The 25,717-nt window shown below is 58.7% G+C and overlaps 1 protein-coding gene and 1 pseudogene across 1 annotated transcript; one reads left to right on the top strand and one right to left on the bottom strand.

Moving 5' to 3' along the window:
- Nucleotides 1-1,430: 1,430 nt before the first annotated feature.
- CTU1 (cytosolic thiouridylase subunit 1) lies at nucleotides 1,431-5,331 on the bottom strand. Its single transcript, XM_008253648.4, has 2 exons — nucleotides 4,624-5,331; nucleotides 1,431-2,194 (listed from the first exon to the last, which is right to left on the bottom strand). The coding sequence occupies exons 1-2, from the start codon at nucleotides 5,129-5,131 to the stop codon at nucleotides 1,431-1,433; spliced, it is 1,272 nt and encodes a 423-aa protein (XP_008251870.3). The 5' UTR covers nucleotides 5,132-5,331.
- Nucleotides 5,332-13,938: 8,607 nt separating this feature from the next.
- Nucleotides 13,939-19,436, top strand: LOC100339127 (sialic acid-binding Ig-like lectin 13; annotated as a pseudogene).
- Nucleotides 19,437-25,717: the final 6,281 nt, after the last annotated feature.

Genomic DNA, 25,717 nt, shown 5'->3' with positions numbered 1-25,717 from the left:
ACCCACATGGGAGACCTGGATGAAGCTCCTGGCTCCTGGCTTCACATGGCTCAGCCCTGGCCATTGTGACCATTTGGGGGAGTGAACCAGTGGATGCAAAATCTCTTTCCCCTCGTCCCCCCGCCCATGTCACTCTACCTTGCAAATCAAGAAATCAATCTTGTTTGTAAAAAGGCCAACTTGTATGCAGTGAGCAAAATAAGGGATATCATTAAAAATGTCACCTGTCCTCCCTCCTTTAAAAATATGGGAACTAGAAAATGGAACGCTCCGAGGTTTGCATATTCTTTTTGGACAGCAGGACTTCAACCCCAGCAGAGACCTGGCCCGATCCCACCCCGCTGTGAGGAAGGGGAGAGGTGTTGGCTCCAAAGCTGTTCTCCAGCAGCAAGAACCCACTTCCCTGGTTCCAGGGGGCACCCGGCAAAACGGCCCTCCCTGGCGTGCTGCTGTGTGACCCGGGCCCCACCCGGCCCTCAAGTCTACCCTCCGAAAACCTGGGGTGCAAAAACACCTGGGGTGCAAACCCGCTCCTCCCCCCCCTGAGCTGAGGAGGAACAAACTCTTGGCCCAGCGGCCTGGCTCCCACCGCTCCTACTATCAGCCTTGATCATCTAGCGCCCCCTACTGGCCGTTCTCCTCACAGCAGCTGGAGTAATTATAGAAATTATTATGGAAATCGGACCTGCTCTGGGGACCAACCCCCTCTAAAAGAGGCACCACCACTCTTAAGAATAAAACCCAAGTCCCTGTCGGCTGCCTAAGGCCCCGCAGACCTGTGTCTGGCCCCGGCCCTTCCTCTCCCTGCTGGCCATGCCGGGCCACACTTGCCAAGCTCTCTCCCACCTGCACGGTTTCTTCTTTGGCTTCCTGCAGGTCTCCGCTCAGGTGTGTCCAGCTTCCTGCCCTGATAAGGACCCCCGAGGGTGTGGGCAGGACGCTGGGGGAGGGAGGAGCCCCCCAGCCCAGCTCCCCAGGAAGCAAGGGGGCCTCACCGTCTCTGCAGGCTGCAGGGTCGAAACCCCGGAACCACAGCCTCCCGGTGGGCCAACCCTCCCAGGAGCCACTGGGCAGGTGGGTGGGCGGAGTCACTTAGCAGTTCCATTTTCTCCCAAGAGTGCTTCGAGGGAGCCAGGGGTGCCACGCGGGTGAGGGCGCGGCGCCGTCTTCGTGGGAGAAGGCGGGAGGTCGCAGGAGACTCACCCAGCCCCACCTTCACAGCCCCAGGTTCTGGGAGCGCATCCGGCTTCCCCCGCCTGTGGCACAGACGCTGGGGAGACCCAGGGAGGGGTGGAGGGCCTGGTGGGAGCTGGCCATGAGCTGGCTGACCCGCCCGGGTCTGGGGCGCAGCTGCTACAGGGTCCCAGGTCGCTGGTTCCCCGTCCCCCTCCCAACCCCAGCTGGGAGGCCCGGGCGCAGGTAACTCAGGTTTATTCGCAGTCACAGGCAGCCCCGACCCCGGAGGCCCCGCAGTCACAGGAGGACGGGGCCCCCTCTGCGTCCCCCGGCCGCCCCTGGGCCCCCTCCTCGTCCTCCGGCGCCCCCTGGGTCCCCTCCACATCCCCCTCGTGCTCCCCCGACGACCCCTGGGCCCCCTCCACATTCCTCTCGCGCTCCCGCGGTGCCCCCTGGGCCCCCTCCTCGTCCCTCTCTTCGTCCCCCGACGCCCCCTGGGCCCCCTCCACACCCGGCTCTGCGTCCCCCGGCGCCCCCTGGGCCCCCTCCTCGTGCAGCCCGCGGCGGCCCTTGCCGATGGCCAGGCGGGGCCGGCCGCGGTTCAGGCCGTCCAGGAGCGCGCAGGCCTGGCAGAGCGCGCGGCTGGCCAGGGCCCCGCAGCGGGAGCAGGCGCCGGGGCGCGGGGGCCGCGCGGCCGGGGCCAGCGCCAGGCGCTCGGCCGAGTGCACCAGGTCCAGCACCACGGACGGCCGCGCCGCCTCCAGGCGCTGGAGCAGGTCGCGCGCGTGGCCGCGGAAGGCCTCGGGCGCGTACACGCACTCCTCGGAGAAGTAGTCGAGGCGGCGGAAGTGCGCGTACAGCACCACCTCCTTCTGCGAGGCCAGCTGCAGCGGGCGGCAGCGCGGCAGGGCGCCCCCCTCGCCCCGCGAGCCCAGGCCCCCGCCGCGGGCCAGCCGCGCCGCGTCGCCGCGCAGGAAGTTCATGAGCACCGTCTCGGCCATGTCGTCCGCGTTGTGGCCTGCGGAGGGGAAGAGACGGTGGGATGGGGGCGGCGGGGGCCCAGAGACGTGGGGGACAGGTGGAAGTCGGGGGCGCGCCGCTCATGGGAGCCCGCAGGGGCTTCTTGGCGGTGCGGGGTGGGGGTGGGGTACCTCCTTGGCCACCCACCCACTGCATACTAGACGTAGCCAATAACCTTTGCAGACTCAGGTAAAGCTGCAAAAAATTCCCACTGCACACACACAAGTCACGTGGGCCCCTACAGGAGCACCTCCGTGTACCCGCGGACCCCAACCAAGGGCCGTCTGGCCCCCTCCTACCCGCCAGCGACGTGTGGCAGTGTCCGGAGGCATTTGTGCTTGTCCCAGCTGGGGCTGGGGGGACAGGACCAGCGTCCGGTGGGGAGAGGCCAGGGACGTGGGGACAGCCCCGCAGTGGGCCGCACACTCCTAGACCACAGTTATCTGACCACCGAATACCAACGGGGCTGAGGCGGAGCAACCCGGGCCCCGTGGGAAAGGCCGTCTTCACCTCCGTTCCAGCTTCGTCTCTAGTCATTGTGACTTTCCAAGGATCTGCGGAGGCTGGTGACCTCTGCTCCTGGAACCCTGTTAAATGTTTATTGTCGACGGGCTGCTGGCTTCGCCGTTGTAAACCGCATTACTCACAGGGGCCCGAGTTTGCTCCACACCTCGTCGTTACGAACCCACTTAGGAGTGCGGTAATTACCGTAATTGCTACAAAACGCCTCGGAAAATAGAGCGTATAAACAAAGGGAAAAAAAAAAAACTTTTACAAGTTGAGGACTTTTCTTGACGCTGTCATTAGTTTTACAAGTACAATTAGTGATTCAACAAATTCATTTTAAAAGAATCTCGTCCGTCCAGACTGCTCTGTGCGCGAGGGTTCTTCTTCCCACAAGAAACAGCGAAGGCTCCCAGAGCCCCAGGGATTAGCCCCAGGTGGCCGAGTAAGGAAGAAGCCACACCAGTGGATGGAGCCCACCATGCCCTCCCCAGAGTCCATCCTGCTGTGGCTGCACAGGACAGAGACCCGGGGGCACCTTCTCCTCCACACCCTCCAGGGCTCCCTGAATCCGTCATCTCTCCCCCAGAGGATCATGGGGACCTCCCTCCTAAGTGGTCTCCAAGGCTCTGTCCTTGCTCCGGGACCCAGGTTCCACAGGGCGGCCAGGGAGAGCGTCACTAAGTGAAACTGTATCCAGGTTGCTTCCACTGCTTCCCCCACCGCCTGGAGCGCGAGCTCTTGAACTTGGGCTCCGGGCTGCAGCCCCGCTGGACTTGGTGGAGCACCTCACAATGTGCTTGCCCAGGTCGGCGCTTCTGCTTGGAGCACGCCGCTGCCAGTCTTCGCCAGCTCCGTCTCAAGCCTGCGGAACTCAAAATGCATGCCTGGCCGAAGCGCCCTCCCTGTCACAAGGCCCTCTTTTGGAATACAGAGCCCGTAGAATTTTCTTCAGCGATATTTATGATCATTTATAATTTTATATTTGAAAACAGTGTGAAGGTAGGGATGTGTATATTCTCAGCCCTAGCCTAATGATGACGATAATAGCACATATGTCATATATGATATGTAATATGTTCTGGTTATAGATACATATGATGCCTGCATATAAAATCACACACACACACACACACACATTTCTACTAACTCATCCAATGGACATAACAGGTTATGAGGTAGGGATGAGAAACACAAGTACAGAGAGGTTAAGAAATGCGATGTGGCCAGTAGAAACTCAGCCTGTGTTGAAGGAATGGATGAGAGGGAGAGAGAGACACTAAAAAATTACCAAAGGTAGGAGAGGCTCTCTGCTGTGGCCTGGGAAAGCAGTGGAAGATGACCCAAGTCCTGGGCCCCTGCACCTGCGTGAGAAACTGGGAAGAAGCTCCTGGCTCCTGGCTTCGGATCAGCTCAGTTCTGGCCATTGCAGTCATATGGGGAGTGAGCCAGCAGAATGGAAGTCTTTTCTATCTCTGGCTCTACCTCTCTCGGTAACTCTGTCTTCAAGTAAATAAAATAAATCTTTAAAAAGAAAAAGAAACAAGTTAGGAGCCAGCAGTAGTTTTCAGAGGTAGGGATGGATTCTAAAAGGTGGACCATGAGATTTAAGAAGATGAGAAGCGGCTAAAAACAAACAAAAGGCCCAAGACTTACCTCCCAGAGACTCACTTTCGCCCTATCTTTCCTCCTTTGCCAATCTGTGTGGCCAACATCCAAGCCTTTGGACACCTCGCCTGGCCCCATCCTGTCCCCAGCAACACGAACCCTCAGGGTGCGGCAGTCCAAGGTGGAGCATGCGCAGATGCCCGACTCCCACCCGGCTCCGCCCTTCGCGCCCGGGCCGCGGTCTCCTTTTCCAGGTCCCGGGCATGCGCCCTGCGCCCCATCTCAGGGCCTGCCCCCGCCTGCGCATGCGCTCACCCGTCACGATGTGCGTGGCTCCCACGCGGCGCGCGCCCTCCTCGAGCGCTCGGCGCCGCAGCACCCCGCAGAAGGTGCAGCAGGAGCGGCTGCGGCCTGAGCCGGCCGTGCTGCGGGCCACGGCGTCCATGGTCCAGCCGCCGAAGAGGTCCGCGTAGGCCACGACGGTGAGCGGCAGCTCCCAGCGCGCCGCCTGGCGCCGCACGGACGCCAGCGCCGCGTCCCGGTAGCCGCCGATGCCCTCGTCCACGGCCACGAGGTGCAGCGCGAGGCCCAGGCGCGGCGCGAGGGCGCGCAGCACGTGCGCGAGCACGGTGGAGTCCTTGCCCCCGGAGGCGCCCACGGCCACCACGGCGCCCGGCGGCAGCAGGCGGCCCGCGAGCACCGTGCGCAGCACCTCGGCCTCGAAGGCGGTGCAGAAGCAGGCGCCGCACAGCGCCTGCCCGGAGCGCGGGCGTCGGAGCGCGGCGCGGGCCTTGCCGCAGGAGGCGCACGGCGGGGCGGGCATCGCGCGGGGCGGCGGCCTGTGCTGGGCGGAGAGGGGAGAGGCGGGTCACGCGTGGGTTCTGCGGAGCGGCCCTGCGCGCGCGAGGCCAGGGACGGGTGCGCGGGCCGAGGGGCTTCTGCGGGGGGAGGAACCCGGAGGGGGACCCGCGGGGTCTAGCACGAGCAAGCCGCCGCCTCCGGGGAGACTTAACACTCGCTGTGCACCGAGGAGAAGCCTGAAGAGCAGGTATCAGAGGAGGAGAGACGAGCAGGTTACATCCGGAGAGGCCGTGTCCTGTGCCCGGGGATGAGGGGGCAGCAGGTGCATGGCCTCCAGAGAGACAAAGTGCCTGGCATTGGCCTGGGCCGCCCGGGCTGTTCAGGAGCTTTGGGTGTGGGGGCCGTGTCGCCAACTCTGGAGACAGAGGGAGGCCGGGGACTGCGGCCGTGGCCGGCGGCGGTGAGCAAATGAAAGGCTTTGCTTCGAGGGTGGGATACCGCCCAGGGGTGGGTCTGAATGCAGCCTCAGAGCAGGGGGGGCGCCTCCTCCAGGGAGACACAGAGGCAGCCTGGATTGCACCTCTGCAAGACCAGCTGGTGGGCATGGGGGCTCCAGGATTGGGCTCAGTCCTGCTGGGGTATCAGAGTCCTCCTGGCCCCCAGGCTCCTGTGGCTCATTAAGGCGGGATCATCCTAAACACGACCCCTTTTGTTATCTCTTCTGCCTCAGCGATGCTGGCCCTGCCGTGGTCAGCCCCACCTGCCTGGCGCACCCACAGAGTCTCACCTGGAGTGGCTCCCTCCTCCCCACGCCACAGCATTTCCAGTGTTGGCTGGGAAGCCGTCCGGTCAGGCTGCTAACGTGTGGAGCTGTGGGATGAGTGTGTATTTACCATCCAACTCCCCGAGGGACAGGAGCAGCATCAGGCACTCCTGGGCCTCTCACAACCCGAATTCCTGCTCTCTGCAGCCAGACAGCAGGCCACCCTTCCAGCAGCTCCAGCCGGAAGCCCCTGGCGCCCAGGACACCTCCTCTCCCCATTCTCGTCACTCTTCCACACCGTTTCTCCCAACGCCCCCCTGGGGAGTGCTCAACCCCCCAAATCCCGGATGCTCCCGTGGGTCCCAGGTGTTCCCATGGATCCCAGTTCTGAACTCAGAACCGGATGGCATCCCTCACCCCCCACTCCCTCAAGGGGGACTGACCCCTGCTCCCCAGGACTGGCTGGGTGAGAGGGGGGAGCGGGTCCCAGGTGCTCCCGTGGGTCCCAGGTGTTCCCGTGGATCCCAGGTGCTCCCGTGGGTCCCAGGTGCTCCCGTGGGTCCCAGGTGCTCCCGCGGGTCCCAGGTGCTCCCGTGGATCCCAGATGCTCCCGTGGGTCCCAGGTGCTCCCGTGGGTCCCAGGTGCTCCCGCGGGTCCCAGGTGCTCCCGTGGATCCCAGGTGCTCCCGTGGATCCCAGATGCTCCCGTGGGTCCCAGGTGTTCCCGTGGATCCTAGGTGCTCCCGTGGATCCCCGGTGCTCCCGTGGGTCCCAGGTGCTCCCATGGATCCCAGATGCTCCCGTGGATCCCAGGTGCTCCCGCGGGTCCCAGGTGCTCCCGTGGGTCCCAGGTGCTCCCGTGGATCCCAGATGCTCCCGTGGGTCCCAGGTGCTCCCGTGGGTCCTAGGTGCTCCCGCGGGTCCCAGGTGCTCCCGTGGGTCCCAGGTGCTCCCGTGGATCCCAGATGCTCCTGTGGATCTCAGGTGCTCCCGTGGAATGCAGCCAGTCCTGCTGGTAGCGTCAGAAGCTGGACACCCCGCATCTCCACAGTTGGCGCCCTGGTTGGCCATCTCGCTCCTCACTGGTCTCCCTGCTCACCCCACCTACCGGCCAGCAGGATCCTGCCCAGAATCTTAACACCCTGCCGTGGATCTGCTCCCTTTGGTAAATGCCAGCGGCCAAGGAGGCCCAGTGCTCGGGCACCTTTTTCTTCTGACCCCGCCCCTTTGGCCAGGGCACACGCCTGCGCCCAGGTGTCGTTGGCTTCGTGCCCCTCCCAGCAGGCAGCCCCGGTGGTGACCCCCAGGAACACCCGTCCCGGCTGAGCCCGCACCCGGTCCCCCTCTGCTCTCCTGCTCTGTCCGTGTTCGGGAAATCTTCCTGTGCTCAGGTTGTGCCCAGCACTCTCTTCATTCTCCTTGCGAGTGGCTCCGACCCACGACATTCAGCTGTCCACCTAGGCTGGTCCTCCACGTGCCCCCCCCACGGAGGCCCCCCCAAAGGCACCATTCGGCCCATGACTGCAGACCCCCGTTCTGGCCCAGCTCTGCTCTGTTTCGTCAGAGCCGTTGTCCAGTGCTTCTGCAGGACAGCCCAAGGCCACCGCGTGCTCCTCGCTCTCACCCAGCCAGTCCTGGGGAGCAGGGGTCGGTCCCCCTTGAGGGAGTGGGGGGTGAGGGATGCCATCCGGTTCTGAGGTCAGACACCCAGGAAGACGGCAGGGCCGCCGAGTGAGGACGAGGAATTCCATCTGGCCGGGCCCAGCTTCCACTGCTGTCCCCACCCTGGCTCTCCGCTGTCACTGTGCCAGGTCTGGCTCTCCGTGACCCCCCCACCCCGCCACCTTGCACGGAGTCGTGTTCAGTCTCTGTTGGGTGAGGGCGTCCTGGGTGTGCCCAGAACGCAAGCCAGGGGTCCCGGGGACACCTCTGTGTGGCGCCCTTGTCGTGGAGATGGGCAGTGACATCTTGCCGTCAAGATGAGGTCCTGGGACTGAGCAGGGTCCTCCTGGCGTATCAGCTGGGGGGGCGCAGGGCAGGCAGGTGGTTACGCCCCGTCCTGGGGAGAGGGGGTGGCTGGGCAAGGGGCTGGACTGCAGTGTCTGAAGTGGCCACAAGGCATCTGGAATACAGGAGTGGGGAAGTCTCACCACCTCCAGAGAGACCCTCAACCCTCCCACGCCCCGCCACAAAGAGCTCGGGTGCGGGCCGGCCAGCCACAGTTGGAAATAATCTGGACTGAACGCGGAGCTGCGGCGTCCAGACTTTGCCTGCCACGGAAGTGACTCTGGGACTACGACTCCCGCAAGGTCCTGGGGCTGCCTTGCCTACAATTCCCAGAATCCCATGCAACAGCCCGTTTGGCCTACGACTCCCAGCAGCCCTTGCAGCCCCATCGTGCCTCTGCCTACTTCTCCCAGAGTGCACCACCCTGTTCTTCGGCCTTGGAAGTCTCCAGCGTCTGGTGTGTTGCTATGGCAGTGCTCGGCGGCGCGGTGGCTGTGTGCGGCCTCCATTGCTGGGTGGTCTTTTAATAAGCTTCCCAAGGGGCTGCGGGGCACAGGGTCTCTGCTAGGTGGGGCCGCGGGTGGGCCTGGGAGCAGGAGCGAGCGTGGGCTGAGTGTATGCATACGTCAGTGGGCAGCGGTGGGGGTGGGGGGTGGGAGACCAGATCTGGGAGTGCAGAGCCTGGGGTGGGGGGTGGGGGGTGGGAGACCAGATCTGGGAGTGCAGAGCCTGGGGTGGGGGGTGGGGGGTGGGAGACCAGATCTGGGAGTGCAGAGCCTGGGGTGGGGGGTGGGGGTGGGAGACCAGATCTGGGAGTGCAGAGCCTGGGGTGGGGGTGGGAGACCAGATCTGGGAGTGCAGAGCCTGGGGTGGGGGGGGGTGGGGGTGGGAGACCAGATCTGGGAGTGCAGAGCCTGGGGTGGGGGTGGGAGACCAGATCTGGGAGTGCAGAGCCTGGGGTGGGGGTGCGGGTGGAGACCAGATCTGGGAGTGCAGAGCCTGGGGTGGGGGGTGGGGGTGGGAGACCAGATCTGGGAGCGCAGAGCCTGGGGTGGGGGTGGGAGACCAGATCTGGGAGTGCAGAGCCTGGGGTGGGGGGGGTGGGGGTGGGAGACCAGATCTGGGAGTGCAGAGCCTGGGGTGGGGGTGGGAGACCAGATCTGGGAGTGCAGAGCCTGGGGTGGGGGTGCGAGTGGGAGACCAGATCTGGGAGTGCAGAGCCTGGGGTGGGGGTGGGAGACCAGATCTGGGAGTGCAGAGCCTGGGGTGGGGGTGCGGGTGGGAGACCAGATCTGGGAGTGCAGAGCCTGGGGTGGGGGTGCGGGTGGAGACCAGATCTGGGAGTGCAGAGCCTGGGGTGGGGTGTGGGGGGTGGGAGACCAGATCTGGGAGTGCAGAGCCTGGGGTAGGGATGCGGTTGGAGACCACCGCACTGCCTCCGGGCGATGTAACAGGGCCCATGGCTGTCAGGGGGAGTGCGGGGCAGGTGAGGTTTCTGGCCTCCCTTCCTCTTCCCCCCCACACTCCAGCCCCAGAGCCACCCTTGCAGCGTCTTTCGAAGCTAAATGCACGCCTTGCACAGGGGTTGTCAGCCTCACTCTGGAGGAGTTAGGAAAAGGGACCGCGTGTATCCACATAGCCCCAGCCAGGAGCAGCCCATGGCCCCACCGGTGGAATACCACAAAGAAGGAAGGGGGTGCTACCACGTGGGCGAAAGGCAGAATAACATGCGCCCTTGTGCCCTGTGACTCCTCCTACCCTGCGGGTGGCCGGGCCCTCTCTGTTTTCGGCCACTGGTTCCCAGAGAGGGCTGATGTGGAGCAGGACACGGTGGGGGCCACCAACAACCCAGATGGAAAAGTAGAGGAAGAGCCGCAGGGCTGATTCCACCTTGGGGGGTCCCCAGACCAGTGACTGCTCCCCAAGCTTTGGCGATGGATGCCTGGGAGCCGGGCGTGGGGTCTGCCTTCTCCTTGGTTGATGTGGCATTGTTACGCAAAGCAGCGCCCTGTGTAAGGGACAGGTAAGGCGAGGGCTCCAGGACTGGCCCCCTGGGTTGGAGCCCGGCAAGCCCACTAAGATAGGAGTTGGGAGACGGCCATTCACGTTCAAGGCACCACGGCTAAGCTTGACAGAAGCGGATCTGACAGCCTGGTGGAGGAAGAGATTTTGATTGGCGGGGTTCAAGAGCAGGGGGGAGCGGGGAGAGGGAGTGGTAACCTCTGAGACACTACAGTGACTCTCCAGCCGAGATGGGCGGGCGCCACTGCCGACAGACCTGACGCTGAGTCTCGTAGGATGCTGCACCTGCTTGTGCGTGGTAAGTGCGCTGCGTGCTCACTGCCTTCCGGCGGCTGCCCCCGCCACAGCACGAGACCCACAAGGACGAGGTCCATCTGTGTCCCTCTCCCTCTTGCTCACCCGCTGTTGGGAGTCACCATTCTGTGCCTGCGTCTGTCTTCCTCCCCTCTAACACTGGAGATCACAGCACCTGTCTCTCCTTTGCTCCCCTCCTGAGCACGCAGGGCCCAGTGCAAACAGACCTGGGGTCAAGTGCATGCTGGACAGATGGAGCGGGGGCAGAGCATTGTACCTGTTCCTCTCCCCCCTCTCCGCCCAGCCACCCAGCAGGGGATGAACACTTGGAGCCACCACTTCCTCCTCTATGTGATATCAGAAGGCAGTGGGGTGCTGGGCAGGCTCATTCCTCTCCCGGGGAGAAGAGGGGGCCCTCCAGCAACAATCTGACATCGCAGGAAAAGGGAGTCAGTGGAAGCCGGAGTTCAGTGGCCACAAAGCACCATGCTTCCCCGATGACCTTGGGCGCTCCCCTTCCACTCTTGGACTCACCAGTGCTGGTGGGCAGGGTTGGAGAGAGGAATCCAGGCCCAGCGTCCAGTGTTTCTCTGACCCTCGGGTTTGTCAACTACCAAGACGAGGCCGTCAACTGTGGAGATGTTTTGGTGAGGCTGGTATGAAGCAAGGAATTTTTGAAAAGTGTTATTGATTTGCTTTTATTTAAAAGGAGAAGAGAGAGAGAGAGAGGTCTTCCATTTACTAGTTCACTCTCCAAATGTCCACAGCAGCCAGGGCTGGCCCAGGCGGAAGTCAGGAGCCCAGAACCCCAACTGGGTCTCCCGTGTGGATGGCAGGGACCCAAGTATGTTGTCCATGACCTGAAGCCCACCAGGGTGCACATAATCAGGGAGCTGGGTCAAAAGTGGGGGAGGAACTGGGACCCAGGCACTGATTTGGGGTGCAGGCGTCCCATGTGGAGTCAACTGCTGCTCCAAATGCCTACCCCGGAGCCCACAGTTTTAAGCAGCCGTGTAGACACCAGTAATCTGGGGACCTTAGCAAGCACACGGCCCTCCCTGTGGCTCAGCCAAGTGGGGCCGGCTTTCCACAGGAGGGGCGGAGCCTGAAGTGGGGGCTCAGGCGGGGAGTGGGAGAGAAGGAGGCAGGGAAAGAGCTCAGCAAACCCGCTCCTGGTCATCTGCTGCTCTCCTAACCCCATCATCCCTCCCAAGGAGGCCTGGCCGCCCCCCACCTCTTTGCCCTCCTGGGCAGGGCCTGGGCTACCAAGCGTCTGGGGCCAGGCACTCTTGCAGAGCTGGGAGGAGTCAGTTCAGTTGGTGAGTGTGTTCAGCACCAAGGCCAGTGGCAGCTCCTGGCCTGAGTCTTCCCCCTCGCGGGGGTGGCGGGTGGAGCATGCCTGGCAGAGGGCCCCTCAGACTCTAGTACAGGGGTCGGGGGAGCCTGAGAGAGGGTCTGGCGGCCTCCCGGGTCCATGAATCAGGTTGGGAGTGTCAGGGACCCTCCAGGGTGTGCTCCGCCCTCAGCTTTGGGCTCCCAGCCCCCTCTGGGTGTCAGCGTGGGGTTTGTGCTATCTTGGGGTGAGGACAGTTTAGCCATGGGCACTTTCAGGAATCGGACGGAACCGACACAGCCAGTCTTGGGGTGTCACTGTTGAGAAAGCATCAGTCACTCAGAGGACCGGTCCCTGGAGGTATCTTCAAGCTGTTACAATACTCTGGGACAGATAAAGATCCCTATTCATGTGTAGCTGTCACCCCTCCCCTCAGCCTGGACAGCTACAGGGCCGTTGTTTCTCTTTTTCCAGCTAAGCTGATCGGTATTGGTTTTTCCTCTTTCTGTGTTTTCTCATGTCTCTGTCTGAGCCGTCTGCTACGTATCTCTCTCCCTCTCTCCCTCCCCCTCCCCCTCTCCCTCTCTCTCTCCCTCTCCCCCTCTCCCCCTCTCCCTCTCCCCCCTCCCCCCCTCCCCCTCTCCCTCTCCCCCTCTCCCCCCCTCTCCCTCTCCCTCTCCCTCCCCCTCTCCCCACCACTGCCAATCTCCCTTCCCAAGTTCTCAGAATTTCCTGTACTTTCTCTCTAGCCCACACAGTTCTGAGCCCCAGATTCACGGAGTGACAGGACTCCTGGGTGCTGTTGGTGACAGGGCTGGAAATGGGAACTCCAGCCCTCCCAACATCCCCCGCCAGGTGTGTGTGTCCTTGAGAGCTCCCCAACCTGCTGGGGGGCGGGAACACATGAAGCTGGCTTCCTCCTTACCCACAGCCCCTCTAGGGTCCGCCCTGCCAGCCAGAGTGAATTCCAGAAACGTCATGGTGCCACCTTCCACTCCCGTCAGCAGCTCCCAATTGCCAAGTAGAAATAGGAGACATCCTTAGGATGAGCCCAGTGTGTTAGACAGCGCATGGTCAGCCCTGGGAGCCTGTTCCCACAGGAGAACCTGCCACAGACCAAAAACCAAGCACACACACAGTTATTCGTGTATTCTATAAAAGGGTACTTCTCCAAAAAAATAAAATAAAATAATAACGTGCAATAATGACTCTCAAATGGAAAGTTAACGTGTGTTAAAGACTTTATTTCCGTCAGTATTAATGGGGGAACCTGGAAGGGCTGGAAGAAGCACACAATGTATTGGGGGAGGTTAAACAACAGATCTGGAAGCAGTCCAAGTGAACCTCCAGTGTTGAGGGTGTGTGTCCCTGAGCATGAGCCGGGCACGTCGCTATTGGTTGTTTATGAATTACATCACCGTAAGAACACACTGGAGTCGGACAACCCCAGAATGCTGTGCGAGACTCAGCCCCTAGGGACGCGATCCCTCCCTAGGACAGCACAGCCGGCGGCAAGGGGCCACGCTGGGGCCCCGGGCTGCCTGTGACCCTGACCTTGGATGAGGCAGTGCTGACTCCCAGGGAGGTCTCCCTCAGGCAGGGCTCAGAGCGACCACCGAGGAAAAGGCAAGGTCAGACTCATAGGGACATGCCTGACTCCAGACCTAGGGCTCCACCCACACACAGTGTCTCGCTGCACATTCTGGGCTGTCCACCGGGGCTGCTGGGCAGGGCCACAGGTTGGGCAGCCCCAAGACTGCCTCTGGGGCCATCCCCCAGCCTGCTCCCGTCCACTCTGCCCCGTTGCCCCCAGGAACTCACCTTGTGGCTGCACAGGGCAGGTGAGCTTCCCACAAGCCCCTGCCTGCCCCGCATTGCCCACCACAGCCTTCCTAAGAGGGACCTTCTTCCATGGCCCGGGGCTCCTCGGCGGACTTCTCAAGGACGGAACCCAAGTCTGTCCTAGCCTCCCCTTGGACCCCAGGAGGTGGGGTGGTTGCTGCATTCACTCATTCCAACCTCCCTCATCCGGGGGCCCCTGCCCCACCCATGTTTATACCCTGTTCCTCTGCTGGCTCCTCTCGAGCCCATCCTGCCGGAGCTGGCCCTCGTGAGCATCTAGAAGCTGTAGACGGCCAGATGGGACCTGCTTCTGGTGTGGACGGTGGTGTGGGAGGGAAAGCACACAGGCAGGGGCCAGGAGCGGCAGGGCAGGTGCCACTCTGTCGTGTGTGGTCCCCGCTGGGGGCCCTTCTGTAAAGAAGTGTTTGTTTTCTAAGGACTGTGACAGCTCCGGCTGTGCATGGGGGACAGTTCCTCTTCTGGGGCCACTTTTCTGACCCCACCCCAGGGGCTCCTGTGAGGCTTCCTCTTGGTGTGAATTAAGATCCCAGATCTCTCCACCCTGGAAATGCTGCCCCTGCTGTGGGCAGGTGAGTGGCTGTCGGGCGTGGGGCCATTGGGCTGGGCTGGGCTGGGCTGGGCTGACTTTCTTTCTTTCTTTCTTTCTTTCTTTCTTTCTTTCTTTCTTTCTTTCTTTCTTTCTTTCTTTCTTTCTTTCTTTCTTTCTTTTTTGACAGGCAGAGTGGACAGTGAGAGAGAGAAAGACAGAAAGGTCTTCCTTTGCCGTTGGTTCACCCTCCAATGGCCGCTGCGGCCAGCGCACCATGCTGATCCGAAGCCAGGAGCCAGGTGCTTCTCCTGGTCTCCCATGGGGTGCAGGGCCCAAGCACTTGGGCCATCCTCCACTGCACTCCCTGGCCACAGCAGAGAGCTGGCCTGGAAGAGGGGCAACCGGGACAGAATCCGGCGCCCCGACCGGGACTAGAACCCGGTGTGCCAGCGCCGCAAGGTGGAGGATTAGCCTAGTGAGCCGCGGCGCCGGCCCTGACCTCATTTCTCTGCAGGGTCCCTGGCTCAGGTTGGGAAATACCGGCTGGAAGTTCCAAAGAGCGTGACAGTGCAGGAGGGCCTGTGTGTCCTGGTGTCCTGCAGTGTCCACTGTCACCTCCAGGACAACCGTAGAGCCTTTGTCCATGGCTACTGGTTCGGGAAAGGGGCCAGTGTGAACTTGGACGCTCCAGTCACCACAAACAGCTGGCACAGGAAAGTGGATGAGGAGACCAAGGACTGACTCTACCTCCTCGGAGACCCCAGGACCAACAGCTGCTCTCTGAGTATCACCGACACTGGGTCCTGCTTCTTCAGCTTGCAGAAATGGAGCCAGCCGCACCAGTTACCTGGGGAGCCAGCACTCCCTGCGAGTGATGGGTAAGGGGTGCACTGTGGGGAGCAACTCGGACTAGACTGTTACTCGAATTAAGACTTATTCTATGCATCTGCTCTCCCACAATATGGCGCTGGGAGAGGAGGAAACAGCTTCTACACAGCTGCCTCCAGTTCAACCAATAAACAGCAGGACCTGCTCCTGATTGGAGGAGAGCAGCGTACTCGGCGTGTGGGTAGCAGAGTTGGGATTGGTGGAAGAGGACTATAAAGGAGGAGAGAGCCAACATGCACCAGGAACATCTATCTGAAGGAACACCTGTGCAGCCCCCGAGAGAGCCGGCCGGCGGTGTGCCGCTCCCCCGCGGAAGTGGGGAAAGTGGCAGGGGGAACCGCCCTTCCATGGAGGTGGAAGGGTCGGTAGCCAACCCGGGAAGAACCAGCAGCAAACCCGGGAAGGGCCGAGCAGACAAAAGAACAGCGCAGGGTCCTGTGTCATTCCTCCACGAAGAGGGGGAGCGACATAATGGTGCTGTGACTTGGATAGGAAGCCTAGGCAGGGTTTAGTGTCGTTCCTCCACAAAGAGGGGGAGCGACAGTGCACCCATGGCCCCAGGGCGGGGCTGGGATCCCTGCTCCTCACCTTAGGGGGGACCCAGGGGTTCTGACAACATGGGGGACTGGCTGTGGGTGTGTGGGGGGGAGACAGCCAGCCTAGGGCGCATGTCGGGGGTCCCCATCTCCAAGATCTGGGTCTCTGTCTCTCTCCTTCCCAGCTCTGACACAGACCCCTGACATCCACATCCAGGGGACCCTCCAGTCTGGTCACCCCATGAGCATCCTCTGTGCGGTGCCCTGGGCTTGTAAGAGGGGGACACCCCCACCTACTCCTGGATCGGGGATGCCCTGACCTCCCTGGGCCCCGCGATCGCCCACTCTCCGATGCTCACCCTCACCACTGAGCGGCACATCCACGGCACCAACCTCACCTGCAGCCAGAGTGAGCAGGGAGAGGCTCAACATGTCCTGTGAGCACTGGGCTGGGACGCCTGGGGCCCTGAGGGTGGGGCTGTTGGGACTGAGGGGCGGGCGGGACCAGAGGTCGCAGGTTCAAGTCCTGGAGGAAGGAAGGGGCCTCTGTGGGGAGAGTGCCAAGCCTTCCTGGCTCTGGAAGGAGACGATCATGTCTGTGTGTCCAGATGCCCCGTGGAATCTGACCATCACTGCCTTGCAGACAGACAGCACAGGTAGGGTGCGACTGCTGGCCCGTGGGGCTGCAGTGCAGGGGTGGGGCTGTCTCCCCGCTCCAGCCAGGAGCCGGGATTTCAGAACACAGGTGAGAGGGAGGCTGTGTCCAGCGGTAGGAGCTGTACAGGGGGGGCTGGAGGCTTCTGGGTCGCCGGTGTCCCTACAGACAAGGCCACAGCCTCTTCCTTGCTCCGTCCACTGAGTGAGGCTGGCGCCAGTGCTGGGGCGATGTCCTCCCCCCAGACACCTCCCGCATTCTCTGTGGGATCAAACCCTGCCTGCTCCTTTAGATCCCTGCATTTTAATGTGTTTTTTTTTAAATATTTATTTACTTGAGATGGAAGGGGAGAGAGGGTGTTGGGGAGATCCCATCAACTGGTTCACTTCCCAAATGCTCTCAGTAGCCAGGGACAGGCTAAGGCTGAGGCTGGCGCTAGGAACTCCACGTGGGTCTCCCATATGGATGGCAGGGACCCAACTACTTGAGCCGTTGTCACCTGTCAAAGCCTCCCAGGGTGCACGTTAGCAAGAAGCTGGAATCAGGAAATGGAACTGGGGCTTGAACCTGAGCGCTCCAAATTTGGGCATCCCGACCAGCGTCTTAACCACTTAAGCCCACCCTACTATTTTTTTTAAATTTTTTAAAAATTTATTTGACAGATAGAGTTAGACAGTGAGAGAGAGACAGAGAAAGGTCTTCCTTCTGTTGGTTCACCCCCCAAATGGCTGCCACGGCCAGCACGCTGTGCTGATCCGAAGGCAGGAGCCAGGTGCCTCTCCTGGTCTCCCCTGGGGTGCAGGGCCCAAGCACTTGGGCCATCCTCCACTGCACTCCCGGGCCACAGCAGAGAGCTGGCCTGGAAGAGGAGCAGCCAGGACTAGAACTGGCACCCATATGGGATGCTGGTGCCGCATGCGGAGGATTAACCAAGTGATCCACAGTGCCAGCCCTGCCCTCCCTAATATTACTGTTATTAATAGTAAGCCTGAGATTGGTCTTGGTCTGTTTAAGCTGCCACAACAAAATACCAGAGACTTGGAGAATTAAGCCACAGACATTTATTTCTCGAGCTCGGGAGGCCTGAGGTCCAGGGTCAAGGTGAGGCCCCTCTCTGGCCACCCTCTTGCTGCAGCCTTGACCCAGGCAAACTCTCGGTGTCTCGTCCTCAAAGGGCTCAGACCCCCGGATTGTGAGGGTCCCACACTCCTGAGCTCAGGAATCCTGATTGCCTGCAATTATGCAAGTAGAGCGTCAGTGTATGAATTTTGCAGGAATACGGTTTAGCCCACGGCCAAAAGCAATGAGAACTGTCAAATTCAGCACCTCCCATTTCCCTCAGCCTCTGAAGGGGATCTTTGGGTAGATTTTTTTTTTACTTTATTTTTTTATTTTTTTGACAGGCAGAGTGGACAGTGAGAGAGAGAGTCAGAGAGAAAGGTCTTCCTTTTTGCCGTTGGTTCACCACCCAATGGCCGCTGTGTCCGGCACACCGTGCTGATCCGAAGGCAGGAGCCAGGTGCTTCTCCTGGTCTCCCATGGGGTGCAGGGCCCAAGGACCTGGGCCATCCTCCACTGCACTACCCGAGCCACAGCAGAGAGCTGGCCTGGAAGAGGGGCAACCGGGACAGAATCTGGTGCCCCGACTGGGACTAGAACCCGGTGTGCCGGCGCTGCAAGGTGGAGGATTAGCCTAGTGAGCTGCGGTGCCGGCCTTTGGGTAGATATTGAAACCCAGCAGACACACAGAAGACGCACACCCCATGTCACCATTCGACCTCTTTATTACTTGTAAATTCACTTTTCATTTCGGAGTCATGTGAATTGAACTCAAACTTTGGGTCTGATGGGGAACTCCCGGTGTCCACCCACAGCGAAATTTCTTTCTGGTGAATGACCCCATGGCTTTCTGATTTTAAGTATATTACCCTAAAAGGCACTTCGCTGGTCTTCCACTACTGGAAAATTTTTACGTTGCTTGTCTTTTGCTGATGCAATCAATACAGCAAGAAATGACTGCAGAAACAGCCCCCATACGTGCGCGCGCGTCTGTGAGATACTTCTCTGGCTTGGACGAGAGGCTGCGTTAGTAACTCCTACAGATGCTGCTAACTGGTGCTGCATGGAGTTTGTCGCAATTATGTTCCACGCAGCCACGTGCCATTCCCCCACCAAGCCTTGTCCTCACTCTAGTTTTACCTTGCACTGTCTTTTTTGGTGGATGGCATAAGTACCTTTCATTACATGTAAGAACCATTTTCTTTGTGTAGGATTTTTTTTTCTTAAGGATTTAAAGGGGCTCTTTTCATCTTAAGAAAATCGCCTGTTTTTTAGTCAAGAGGATATACGGGCCGGCGCCGCGGCTCACTAGGCTAATCCTCTGCCTTGCGGCGCCGGCACACCAGGTTCTAGTCCCGGTCGGGGCGCCGGATTCTGTCCCGGTTGCCCCTCTTCCAGGCCAGCTCTCTGCTGTGGCCCGGGAGGGCAGTGGAGGATGGCCCAGGTACTTGGGCCCTGCACCCCATGGGAGACCAGGAGAAGCACCTGGCTCCTGGCTTTGGATCAGCACGGTGCGCTGGCCGCAGCGCGCTGGCTGCGGCGGCCATTGGAGGGTGAACCAACGGCAAAAGGAAGACCTTTCTCTCTGTCTCTCTCTCTCACTGTCCACTCTGCCCGTCAAAATAAATAAATAAATAAAAATTTAAAAAAAGGATATACGCTCAGTGTAGCGATGACTAAGTACATCCCAGCCATCCACTGGCCACACTTCTCAGTGGCTTCTTTGCAAATCCTCCTCCAAGATTTCTTGCGGTCGACCTTTCGCTCAACCTTCCAGGGCCATCACAAGGGTGTTTCCACACCTCAGCTGTGGTTGCACCTCCTTGTCTCTCCCTGTCCCCTAGCTGGGGCCCATCCTCCGGGTCCTCCTGAAGTCTCTCCTCCTCCAGGAAGTCTTCCCTCCCCCATCACAGAACACGTGTGAGGTCCTGGGTGTGGTGTCTGTAGGCTCCTTGGACACGGCTCCCTCGGGCAGGTCTTAGCGGAGGGCTGTTGAACGACCACATGGCAAAACTCTCAGAGGTACACGGGGCCCTGAATCCGCGTGGATGACCCAGCACGAGCGCCTGCTGGGCAGTCTGTGCTGCTGCCCCACCCCGGCCCGGTCCCCACGGGAGGCAGCCAGGAAGAGAAACAGGAGAGCCCCTAGTGCGGCCCGAACCGAGCCTCCTCTCTGCCTCCCAGGGGCTGCGGCCCTGGCCAGTGGCTCCACGTTGCCGGTTCAGGAGGGCCAGTCTCTGCGCCTGGTCTGTGGCGCTGACAGCAACCCGCCTGCTGTGCTGAGCTGGACCCAGGGGACACGGGCCCTGTGGTCAGCCAAGTCCCCCGACCGGGCGGTGCTGGAGCTGCCCCGGCTGGAACTGCGGGACCGCGGATAATCACGTGCCGCGCTCTGCACCTGCTGGGCGCAGAAAACGTCTGTGAGCTTCTGGGTGCAGCTGAATTGGAGAACGCCTGTGGGCGGGGCACCCAAGGGTGGAGCACAGGGGCGGGGCACGGGGTGGGGCACCCAGCTGCGTCGGTCCCTGAGGGTGGCTCCTCACCGCGTCCTCACACCGCAGAGCGGGGAGGGTGCTCTCCAGGGAGCTCCGTCACGAGGACCCCTCACCCCATTCCCGGAAGTTCCACCTGCCTGATTAAATCTCTCCCCCCAAAGACCCCACCCCTAAACACCATCACACTAGGGGTTAGGAGGCCAACATGGGACCTCGGGGGACTCCACATGCGGTCCACTTCCAGCTTCCCACGCGACACAGTGCCTGGCTGTACTTGGACTGGACCTGGTGAGGCAAGTCCCCTCCCCTCCCCCAGTCCCATGCCCCAAGCTGGGCTGCTCTGCCTGGGGCCACAGGGCAGAGGGCTCCTATCATCCCACAGTTGGAGCCGCAGGACTGGGAGGCTGTGTTGGTAACGTGTCCAGCAGCAGGGGAGGGGATGGACAGAATGGGGTGCAGACACACGTGGCCGAGTGTCCAGTCACGAAACGATGCAGTTCTCTCATTTGTGGCAACATGGGTTGAAGCAGGGGTCGGCACGTTAGCGAAACAACCCAGGTAGAGAAACACAGGTAGCACAGGGTCTTAACCACATGAGGACCCTAACAAAGACAAAAGCGCGCTAGAGCAGGCATTATGGTGCTGTGGGTTGTCACTGCTTGGGCTGTGGGTTGCCCATATACTATAGTAAGGCAGTGCTTGGAGTCCTGGCTGCTCTGCTTCCAATCCAGCTCCCTGCTAATGCACCTGGGAAGGCAGCAGAAGATGGCCCACGAGCTTGGGACCCCGCACCCGCGTGGGAGACCCAGGTGGAGTTCCTAGCACCTGGCTTCAGCCTGACCCAGCCCCAGCTGTTGCAGCCATGTGGGGAGTGAAGTTGGAAGACATCCCTTTGTCTTTCTCTCCTCCATCCTCACCGCCCCCCCCTTTTTTTTTTTTTTGACAGGCAGAGTGGACAGTGAGAGAGAGAGAGAGAGAGAGAGAGAAAGGTCTTCCTTTTTGCCGTTGGTTCACCCTCCAATGGCCGCCATGGCCGGCGCGCTGCGGCCGGCACACCGCGCTGATCCAGTGGCAGGAGCCAGGTGCTTCTCCTGGTCTCCCATGGGGTGCAGGGCCCAAGCACCTGGGCCATCCTCCACTGCACTCCCTGGCCACAGCAGAGAGCTGGCCTGGAAGAGGGGCAACCAGGACAGAATCTGGCGCCCCGACCGGGACTAGAACCCGGTGTGCCGGCGCCACTAGGCGGAGGATTAGCCTAGTGAGCCACGGCGCCGGCCTCCTCACCGCCCTTTGAATAAATAAATCTTTTAAAATAAATGTATCTCACAGAAATTGAGAGTAGAACGAGAAAATAAGGAAAGAGAAGGATGGGGAGAGGGTGATTTAATGGGGACTAAGTTGCAGTTGGATAGGGCCAGCAGTTCTGGTGTTCTTTTGCATAATAGGACAAGTGTAGATAACAATAATGTGTTGTATATTTTTATTTAAAAATAAGGGAGGATTTTGAATGTTTTCATCAAAAAAGAGATTAAAAATGTTTTGAGGGTATGCCTTCATCTGAATGTTACGTTATGCATCCATGTATCAGGACATCGTATGGCACTCATACATACGTGCAGTTCTCAATGTATCAGCTACAGATTTTAAAAAGTTAAAGTTTAGGGACAGGCACTGTGCAACAGTTAACATGCCACTTGGAAAGCCTGCATCCCCTATCGGGGCGCTGGGTTCAAATCATGACCTCGATTTCCAGTTCCAGCTGCCTGCCACTGTGCACCGTGGAGAGAGCAGGCGATGGCTTAGGTACCTGACCTCTGCCACCCACATGGGAGACCCAGATGGAGTTCTGGGCTCTTGGCTTCAGCCTGGCCCAGTCACGGCTGCTGTGGGCATTTGGAGCGTGAACCAATGAAAGGAAGATCTCTTCTCTCTAATAAAAATAGTAATAAAATTTAAAAAATCAAAATAAAAAGGTGACCCATCCATACAATGCCATGGAACTTAGCAGTGAGAAAGACCCAAGCACTGATGCTGGCTGCGATATGAATGAATCCCAAAAGCATGACGCTAGGTGGAAGAAGCCAGGCACGAGCGACCGCTTGCTGTATGAGTCCACTTGGGCAAAATGTCAAGAAGAGGTGAGTGCCTGGAAACAGCTATGAAGTCGGTGGTTTCAGGAGGCAACAGGGACTGCTCAGGGGTGTGAGCTTCCCTTTGCGGGTGATGGAGGTGCTTTGGGATGAGCTTTGGGATGAGCCAAGAAGCTCTGTGGAGCTGCTCATGCACAAGCTGTTCATTTTACAGCAGCTGAATCCCACCTCTACAGACGATGATAATTTCAGCTTTCACCCCGTCTGCTTCAGCACTTGACTTCTTGGAACTTCCATTGGTCACCTGTTCAACAGGGCCAGCGACACCCTAGGCTTCCAGGTGTGTCTTGCAGGACTTGGCACATCGAGGCACACAGACAGTGCCTGGCGCACCTGAGCCCCAGGGAATGGTCTGCGCTGAGAGCCTGGGCCGAGCGCGTGCGGCCGAGGGACACTGGATGATCTTCAGCTGCCCGGCTGCACATGTATACTTGTGTATCGCTTGCACTGTCATTGAACCCGTGCCCTTGTGCACCACGGGGCAGAACACTGCTCACGTGCAGGGGGGAGTGAGAAGCCTATTTCAGGTCCCCCCCCCCGGCCAAAACTCTATTTCACTTCCCCCTCTCCCTCGTGGTCCATTCCCCGTGGGTCGCCGAGTTCCTGAGCTGCCAAGTCGTCCTTGATCTGCGACTCCAGGGCTGGACCTCACCCCGGGATCGTGGTGGGAGCTCCAGCAGGCTCCCGTCTCACCCCACCTCCCTGGGCACAGACAGCCTCCTCGTAATTACCTCCAACCCTGTTCTCCTGCAAAGCATCCTGCCCTGCCAGCCCCACCAGCCCCTGTGCCTCAAGCTGAGGTTCCTGATCCCTGAGGGCTGCAAGACTTTGAAGTCTCACCTCCATGTCAGCCACGCCCCTCACACACCTCAGTCACACCCCCGCCACTCCTGAAGACCTTGTGCCTTTTAGGTTCCAGGCAGGCTCCACCTGACTCGAATGCTGCTCCCTCTCCCCCGTTTCTGCAGCCCCTGCTCACCCTACAAGAGCCAGCCCAGATGCTGCCCTCCCCTCCCCCGCCCCCAGACGGGCTGCATTCTCAGCCTTCCCTCCCATCCCAACCCTTGTAGTGGAGCAGGCTTTATCCACCTCATTTGGGGCTGGGAGCTTCTTCGGCATGGGGCTGTCTTGTGCGTTGTAGGAGACTGAGCAGAATACCTGGCCTCTACTCACAGGATGCCAGGCGCCTTCCTCACCTGGTTTCAACAACCATAGATATCTTCAGACATTGCCAGGTGTCTATTGTGGTGGAAGAAAAAAAAAAAACCAATGGAGAAGAGTGACTCAGAGCCGGCCCCCTCGGCTCACACGGACGCTGGAGCAGAATGACACATGTTCTCCCCCTCTTTGCAGGGTGGCCACAAACACCTTGACGCCCCTGGACAGTCTCAAAATGATTATGTGCATTTTGGTTCTTTTCACTCACATTGACAAAGGATGCCTTGGGAAATACCGAGGCTTGTTTTCTTTATTGCACACCTACTACGTGCCATGCCCCGGGGAGTGCCTGCCTCATGTCAGAAGAGAAACTTGTGTGTGTTACGTTTGCGCTTTAAAGCTGGGACAGGCATTGTGGTGCAGGAGGTTAGGCTGCCGGCATCCCATGCTGGAGTTCTGGTTGGAGTCTCAGCTCCTCTGCTTCCTGTCCAGCCTCACGACAATGCATCTGGGATGCAGTGGGTGATGGTGCAAGTGCTTGGGTCCCTGCCACCCATGTGGAAGACCCGGATGAAGTTCCTGGCTCCTGGCTTTCGCCTGACCCAGCCCTGGCTGCTGCAAGCATTTGGGGCGTGAATCAGTGGATGGAAAATCCCTCTCTATCTCCTTTTCCTTTCTCTCTCTGTCTCTCTCTCTGTCTCTCTCTCTCTCTCTCTCTCTGTATGTGTGCTTTAATTTAAATAAACAAATCTAGACTTAGATAAGGAGAGATTTTATTCAAAATAATTATCGCAAGAGGAGAGGGAGGCTGTTGAAATAAGGAAGAGGCCTCCTATTTGCCACAAACAAGTCTTAACATATTTCAAAAGATTGAAATCACACACAGCATTTTTCCCCATCAAAGTGAAATAAAAACTATAAATCTATAACACAAGGAAAATGAAAATTCACAAATACACAGAAATTGCACAGCACACTCTTAAACAACCAACAGATCGAAGAAGGAATCACAAGGGAAATTAGAAAATACCTCGTGATAAATGGAAACCAAAACCACAGCATACTAAAATGTATGGTATACAGTGGAAACAGTGCTGAGAGAGAAACCCACAGCTGTAACACATCACAACAAAGGAAAGATCTCAAATCAATAACCTAATGTTATAGCTGAAGGAACTAGGGAAAGAAAAATTAAATCCAGAGCTAACAGGAAGGGAGAAATAATCAAGATGAGAGTGCCGACAAATAAAGCAGGGAACAGAAAGATGACAAAGAAAGTCAGCAAATGAGAAAGTTGGTCCTCTTAAAAGACCAGCAGTGGATCAATTTTTAGCAAGACTGGCTAAGGAAAAGCGTCGGATTATGAAAAGAAAGCATTATCACCCACGTCACAGAGCTGACAAGGACCACAGGAGACTGCTCTGAGCAACCGTGCACAGCAAACCGCATCATCTAGACGAAGGGACGGATTCCTAGAAACACGTAACCCACCAAGACTGAATCACGGAGAGACAGAACATCTGAACAGACCTACAGCTACTTAAGGGGATTGCATCAATCCTCAAAACATCTCCCAGGCCGGCGCCGCGGCTCACTAGGCTAATCCTCCACCTAGCAGCGCTGGCACACCGGGTTCTAGTCCCGGTCGGGGCGCCGGATTCTGTCCCGGTTGCCCCTCTTCCAGGCCAGCTCTCTGCTGTGGCCCGGGAGTGCAGTGGAGGATGGCCCAGGTGCTTGGGCCCTGCACCCCATGGGAGACCAGGAGAAGCACCTGGCTCCTGCCTTCGGATCAGCGTGATGCACCAGCTGCAACGCGCTGGCCGCAACGCGCCGGCCGTGGCGGCCATTGGAGGGTGAACCAACGGCAAAAAGGAAGACCTTTCTCTCTGTCTCTCTCTCTCTCTCACTGTCCACTCTGCCTGTCAAAGATAAAAAAAAAAAAAAAAAAAAAAAAAAAAAAAAAAAAAACCCTCCCACAGAAAAGCCCCAGACCAGCTGGCCTTGTTGGTATATTCTACTAAATATACTAAATATTCAAAGAAGTAGCACTAATTCTTCTCAAGTACTTCCCCCAAACTGAAGGGGAATGGGCTCTTCCTAACTTGTTCTAGGAGGCCAGTGTTACCCTTGCTAACAAAGCTGAAGACACTACAAGGAAATAAGGCTACAGACCAATGTCTTATGTGTATTGATAAAAGCATCTACAACAAAATAGTAGCAAACGGAAATCAGAAGCACACACCATGACTAGCTAAGATTTATTCCTGGAACGCACAGAGGTTCTGCATATGAAAACCATCAACATAACATACTGCAGGAATAGAATGAAGGAACCACACACAATCATTTCAATTGACGCACAAAAAGCACTTGACATAATCCAATATCCTTTCATGCTAAAAACGCCCAACAAACTAGAAATACCTCAACATAATAGAAGTTAAACACAGAAAACTCATAGCTTACATCACACTCAATGGTGGAAGAATGAAGTATTTTCTTCCAAGACCAGGAACAAGACAAAAGCACCTGCTGTCGCCACTTCTGTTCAAAATAATACTGAATTCTGTCCAGATTCACTGGGCAACAGGAAGAGCTACAAAGCACTTCACTGAAAAGGAAGAAAAATTATATCTGTTCCCTGACAACATGACCTGTTGATATATAGAAAAGCTTATAGATCTCTCTCTGTGTGTCACATACACACACACGTGTGTGCGTGTGAAACTGATGACGCAAATAAATGAGTTCAGCAAAGCTGTAGGGTAAAAAACATATATCAGTCAGTTCTGGGGTGGGCGTTTGGTGCAGAAGTTAAGTGGCCACTTCGGGGGCTGGCGCTGTGGCACGGTGGGT

Source organism: Oryctolagus cuniculus, chromosome 18 (genome assembly GCF_964237555.1).
Source record: "Oryctolagus cuniculus chromosome 18, mOryCun1.1, whole genome shotgun sequence".
In the NCBI taxonomy this organism is placed as follows: Eukaryota; Metazoa; Chordata; class Mammalia; order Lagomorpha; family Leporidae; genus Oryctolagus; species Oryctolagus cuniculus.
The sequence above is the reverse complement of the archived record's forward strand: the minus strand, read 5'-3'. Positions and strand labels throughout refer to the sequence as shown.